Raw genomic sequence first — 5,447 nt, 5'->3', positions numbered from 1 at the left:
GGAACTCTTGATATTGATGAAAGTGGTCTTTTAAAAAATGAATTTCCTTTTTTTTTTTTTGCTACATCCATTTATTTTAGAGTGAGCTTTAGTTGTTATAGTAAACTTTTCACATTTTTATCTTCTTCTCAAGAACCACTGGGCCAATTTCAACCAAACTTGCCACAAAGTTTCCTTGGGTAAGGGGATTCAAGTGTTTTCAAATGAAGGGCCAAGCCCTCTTCCAAGGGGAGATAATTATATTGATTGACTGATTGTATATTGTTTAAAGTCCCTCTCGAGAATTTTTCACTCATATGGAGACGTCGAGATAATTATAAATTAATATGAAAAATGAATGGCATTTTTTTTTAAAAATCTTCTTCTCAAGATCCATAGGGACAAGAGATATGAAACTCACGTTGAATCATCCTCAGGTAGTGTCTATTAAGTTTGTTCAGATCATGACCCTAGGGGGTAGGATTGGGCCACAATGGCCGATCAAAGTTTTACATAGAAATATATAGGAAAATCTTTAAAAATTTGCTTCTCAAGTACTGCAAAGCCATGATTAGTGATATTTATATGAAAGCATCCTCAGGTATTGTACAGTGTAGATTCTAGTTTGTTCAAATCATAACCCCCAGAGATGGGTGTATAGCAAAGCCATGATTAGTGCTATTTATATGGAAGCATCCTCAGGTAGTGTAGAATTAACTTTGTTCAAATCATAACCCCCTAGGGTAGGGAAGGGTCTCAATGGTGGATCAAAGTTTTACATAGGAAAATATTAAATAAAGGGAAAAAATCCCTATAACAGAAAAGGTATGTTCAGTCGAATTGACCCGTAAGCATCCTCATGTATTGAAGATTTAAATTTTTTCAAATCATGAGTACCCTTTGGGGTAGGGAGGGAAACAATGTTGAGTCAAATTCAAATTATTACAAAGTAATATATACAAACAAAATGTTAACAGAAATCTTTTTCTTAAGAAATTTCTCAATAAGTTATATGCGGTATTGAAATGGAGGCATTCTCAAATAGTAATAGAATTCAATCCCACTCCCCCAACCCCTCAGTAAATTTTTCAATTGTGATCTAATTTGTGCTTTTTCCTAGCCGGTGTGCTCAGGTGATCAATGTGGCCTCCGGGCCTCTTGTTATTAACTAATACTCGAAATCACTCCACTGTCATCAATTAATAGAGAGAGTGTGGTTTGGGTTGTTTCTGTGAAGTACTACATTTCACTGTTAATATTTTTTTGACATACTGGAATAAGAAAAATGAAAACAAGGGTCATTGATGGAACCTAAAGTTACCCATGACATACAATTCAAACATATTCCAAAAAGGATTTATTTCAGGCATTATACATTTGAAACAATACCGACGTTTCTGACAGCCTTGTAAAACTCGATCTTTATCATTTTATGTTTAAAGGAGTATTCTACGTGAAATAAAGCTTCTTTAAAAACTGAAACCAGTTTGCCCAGAAATTGTTTTACTTAAAATTTCGCAAAAGTAAACCTTATCAGTTACTTTATAAATCCTTTATATTTTTTTTAATTTGATACAATTTCATAAATCGCACTTTCTTAAAAAAAAGACATGTTTTCAAGGTCATTTTTTTCCTCATTTTCTGTATATATTTTACTAATTTATAATAAGCCCCTTCTCGATAACTGCAGTACTATTTTGCAGGACAACTTAATAAATTTTGGCAAATTTTTTGTCGAAAGATAATTAAATGAAGTAAATTAAGCAATTACTTTTACGTCATATTTCACCAAAATGTATCATTCTGCCCTACAAAAGTGCAGTACTGCAGTTATTTTGAAGGGGTCTATTGTTCAAGAAAGTTAATGTTTTTAGAATGCCCTCACATGAAATATGGTGACAATTGTGAAGAAGACTGTCCGTGCAATACCTATAATACAGAATTCTGCGATATGGAGACTGGAGAATGTGTTTGTAAGCCAGGGTATACCGGGTTCTCCTGCAACTGCCAAGTTGGTCTTCATACCTGCAACTTGAACGTTTCGGATTGCTATGAGGAATCGAATAAAGTATCATGCATTTGCAAAAAAAAATTTACGCAGTCGGAGCACAATTGCACAGGTAAGTTAAATTTTATTCTTCTTGTATAAGAAATATGTATTCAAATATGTACTTTAAAAGTATTGCAATTTACGTATATAATCTTTGTGTCATTAGTATTTTACATATTTACAACTAAATTCATTATGTGTTATGAAAAATAACAAAACTGCGGATAATAATGTTTAAAATTTTCATTCTTGGTATATGAAAGACGTAAATAATGTTTCTAAAGTTAAAGTGCATGTAAAATGTAAATTTTTTTTGTTACAGACAATGTGCGCCTAAGTCAGGAAAATTATGTGCAAGTCTTCAAAGGTGATGGATGGTCTGATATCTGTAATAACAACCTGAAGTCTAACGCTTTAGTTATCTGCCGACATCTTAACCTTAGCACGTATGTATCGCGGAGTTTTCAAGATCCCTGTTTTACTTTTTACATACAATGATAAAAGGACAAATGACTTGTAAATACACAAATCAAAATTATATTATTACCATACATGTGTAAATGCGCTGCTGTACCGACAGTTTCACTTGAATGGAAGCGAAGCTGACGACCTGAGGCCTGTTGAACAGAACGTTCGCCAACGCCCGCCAAAGAACGAGGGCGCTTTTGATTGGCATTCGGCAGGAATCCAAGCGTAATCGAAAAGTAAAAATTTGATCGACATGTCACATGAAATTTTATAACTTTTTTTATCGGGTTCATGTGCAACAGGAAAAGAAAAATATTTACCCGAAATTGAGTTTTGAGTTACTAAAAAATAACTTGAAAATTGGCCTGATCAGAATTTGCTACAAAATGGTACATTTTTAAACACGTTTTTCTAAAATTTTACTATCTCTGTGTCTTCTCTCCATGATTTTGAAACGTTATTTGTGTGTATTTTAATTCAAAGAAACGAATACACATTTTTAAAAAATGGAGAGAAGACCCAGAGAACACGAAAAATGTACTTTCCCCCCAAAAAAAATCCAAATGTGTGAATGTGATGCTTCTTTGTCCTTTTTAAATCAACTAAATACATGTAGCGGTGATAGCTCAGTAAGAAGGGTTACCTGTTCAGTGCGCTCGAAGCGAAAAGTTTTTGGTTTGAGCCTGGCATGGTGCGTTAATTTTTTTTTTCATGCAAACAACCATTTATTTTGTCAGTTTCGTTTTATGTTCTGATGTATTAAAATTTTGAATTGGATAAATTTCAGTTTGGTTCTCGAGCGAAATCAATTCCAATCTTCTATTCTATAATGTACGAGTGCACAAGTCATATCATGCATCTGTGCATTAAATATTTTAGCTGGGTTTTTTTGTGAAACATTACTATGTTATTGTCCTCGTAGGGAAAACGGGCATAGATGTTAAAATATCACATGGTCTCTCAAACTAAATGAAAAAGAAAAAAGAACCTATGGACGTGTTGGTAAAATCTGACCAGCTATGTTTCAGGGGCGGATCCAGGAATTGAAGTTAGAGGGGGGCGCAAGATTTAGGCAGGGGCCGCCTTGATCAGCCAACCAAATCATGGACATTTAATTAAACCATAAATGTTTCGTACAAATGACTCCTGTAGATCACACGCCAAATGCGCCCATCTTCTTTCTTGTAATACCTCCAATAGAAATGTTCGCGAGCACTCGCTCTATTGAACAGAGGCCTGAATTGTCAACAGTGAGGATGTCGGGGTAACTACTGCTTTTCAAGATAGTTATATGCTTTCGCATATGCGAAAGCTTTACATACGGGTTTATTGTTTGATTAATAAGGCTGTTCCGTTAATTTTGTTAGTAATTCGACCTTTATCAATTTATAATTTTCAAAATGATGATCATAAAATGAATATTTTATACTAGTACACATATTTATCTAATACTATCTTTAGATACGATTTCCAGTTACCTGTCATTATGCAAAACTTTAATGTTATATATTGGTCTTAAAAGTCTAGAGGGTCAAAAATGTTGACAAGTAATTACACCTTAAAGTACTGTAAGGCATATAGTGACAATCTAGTAGATCCGCGTAATTTTCTACCCGCGGATTATACAGAAATTGAGATTCCGCGGAATTATGACCCCGTGGAAAAAGGTACGTCTATAGTAAATAAAACAAGGATGTTAGTTATTATATTTAGCAATTATTATAGGCTTTTAGCCTGTTGCCCAATCTATTCAGTTTATACTGAATAAATATTGGTTAAATCACAAGCAATTATTTTAGTTGCCGAAGATTTAGTATAAAATGAACACATCTTATCATTTAATGGAAAATGCTATTCTTTCAGGGAAGTTGTATATTCAACTTCAAAGTTCAGGAGATATGACTATACCAAGACGTCGGTCAGTTGTAGAGGAACAGAGAACATGCTGTCGGAATGTCCTTCTAGAACGAGCTTCTCTTGCAACTACTCTCCAGTCGTCCAGTGTGGCGGTCAGTCTCCGATTTTATGTCCGATGCATTTCGACGTCCTTTTTTGCTCAGCAAAGATCTTGTATCATTTAGACTTTTAAGCTTAATGAGTGTTTGTGATTCTTTTTTATTTCCTCTTTGAAGAAATATCTAGTGAGCTTTTCCAATCACATTTTGTCCGTCGCCCGTCTGTCTAGCTGTCTGTCTTAGCTGTATGTCTGTCTGTCCGTCTGTAAACTTTTCACATTTTCGATTTCTTCTCCAGAAACCCTGGGACAATTTCGACCAAACTTGCCATAAAGCATTCTTGGGTGAAAGAGATTCAAGTTTCTTCAAATGAAGGGTCACGCCCAAATTTAAGGGGAGATAATTGGGAATTGGTAAAAAGTTGGTGGCATGTTTAAAAAAAAATTCTTCTAAAAAAAAAACTGTGGCTGGAAAGATGAAACTACGATCAAATTTTTACATAGAAATATATAAGAAAAATCTTTAAAAAATCTTCTTCTCAATAACAGCGAAGCCATAGCTAGTCATGCTTATATGAAATCATCCTTAGGTAGTGTAGATAAAAGTATGTTCAAATTATGACCCCCGGGGGCAGGGCGGGGCCAGAAGGGACGATCAAAGTTTTACATTGAAATATAGTCCGTCTATAAGCATAATAGGTATAAATTTTATTTAGGGACAGGCCTGCCCTGAAGGACTTATAGACCAAATATAATAGGTATAAATTTTAAATCCTATCAAAGGACACCATGGTCAATGGTCTTGTAACCCTGACTATGACCTTTATGCTAAAAATAGATTTTTCTGCAAATTTTAACTTTTCCCATAACTTTTGAACCATGAAAGATAGAGACTTAATATTTAGTATGCATACGCCACTAATTAACTAACTTAGCAAATAACGTCAAGGTCATTGACCTTTACTGTGACCTAAGTGCTAAAAATAGCTTTTTTGT

At 34.2% G+C, this 5,447-nt stretch overlaps 1 protein-coding gene across 1 annotated transcript; it reads left to right on the top strand.

Annotated features, from left to right (window-relative positions):
• Positions 1-1,858: 1,858 nt before the first annotated feature.
• LOC134236191 (cell death abnormality protein 1-like) lies at positions 1,859-4,506 on the top strand (the record flags this gene model as incomplete). Its single annotated transcript, XM_062718358.1, has 3 exons — positions 1,859-2,099; positions 2,352-2,475; positions 4,361-4,506. Coding segments are annotated over exons 1-3 (505 nt in total), but the record flags the coding sequence as incomplete, so codon positions are not given.
• Positions 4,507-5,447: the final 941 nt, after the last annotated feature.

The sequence above is a fragment of the Saccostrea cucullata genome, unplaced genomic scaffold (genome assembly GCF_032062105.1).
Source record: "Saccostrea cucullata isolate Sc308-1 unplaced genomic scaffold, CSIRO_AGI_Scuc_v1 ctg23693, whole genome shotgun sequence".
NCBI classification, from domain to species: Eukaryota; Metazoa; Mollusca; class Bivalvia; order Ostreida; family Ostreidae; genus Saccostrea; species Saccostrea cuccullata.
This window is presented reverse-complemented; position numbering and strand designations above follow the sequence as displayed.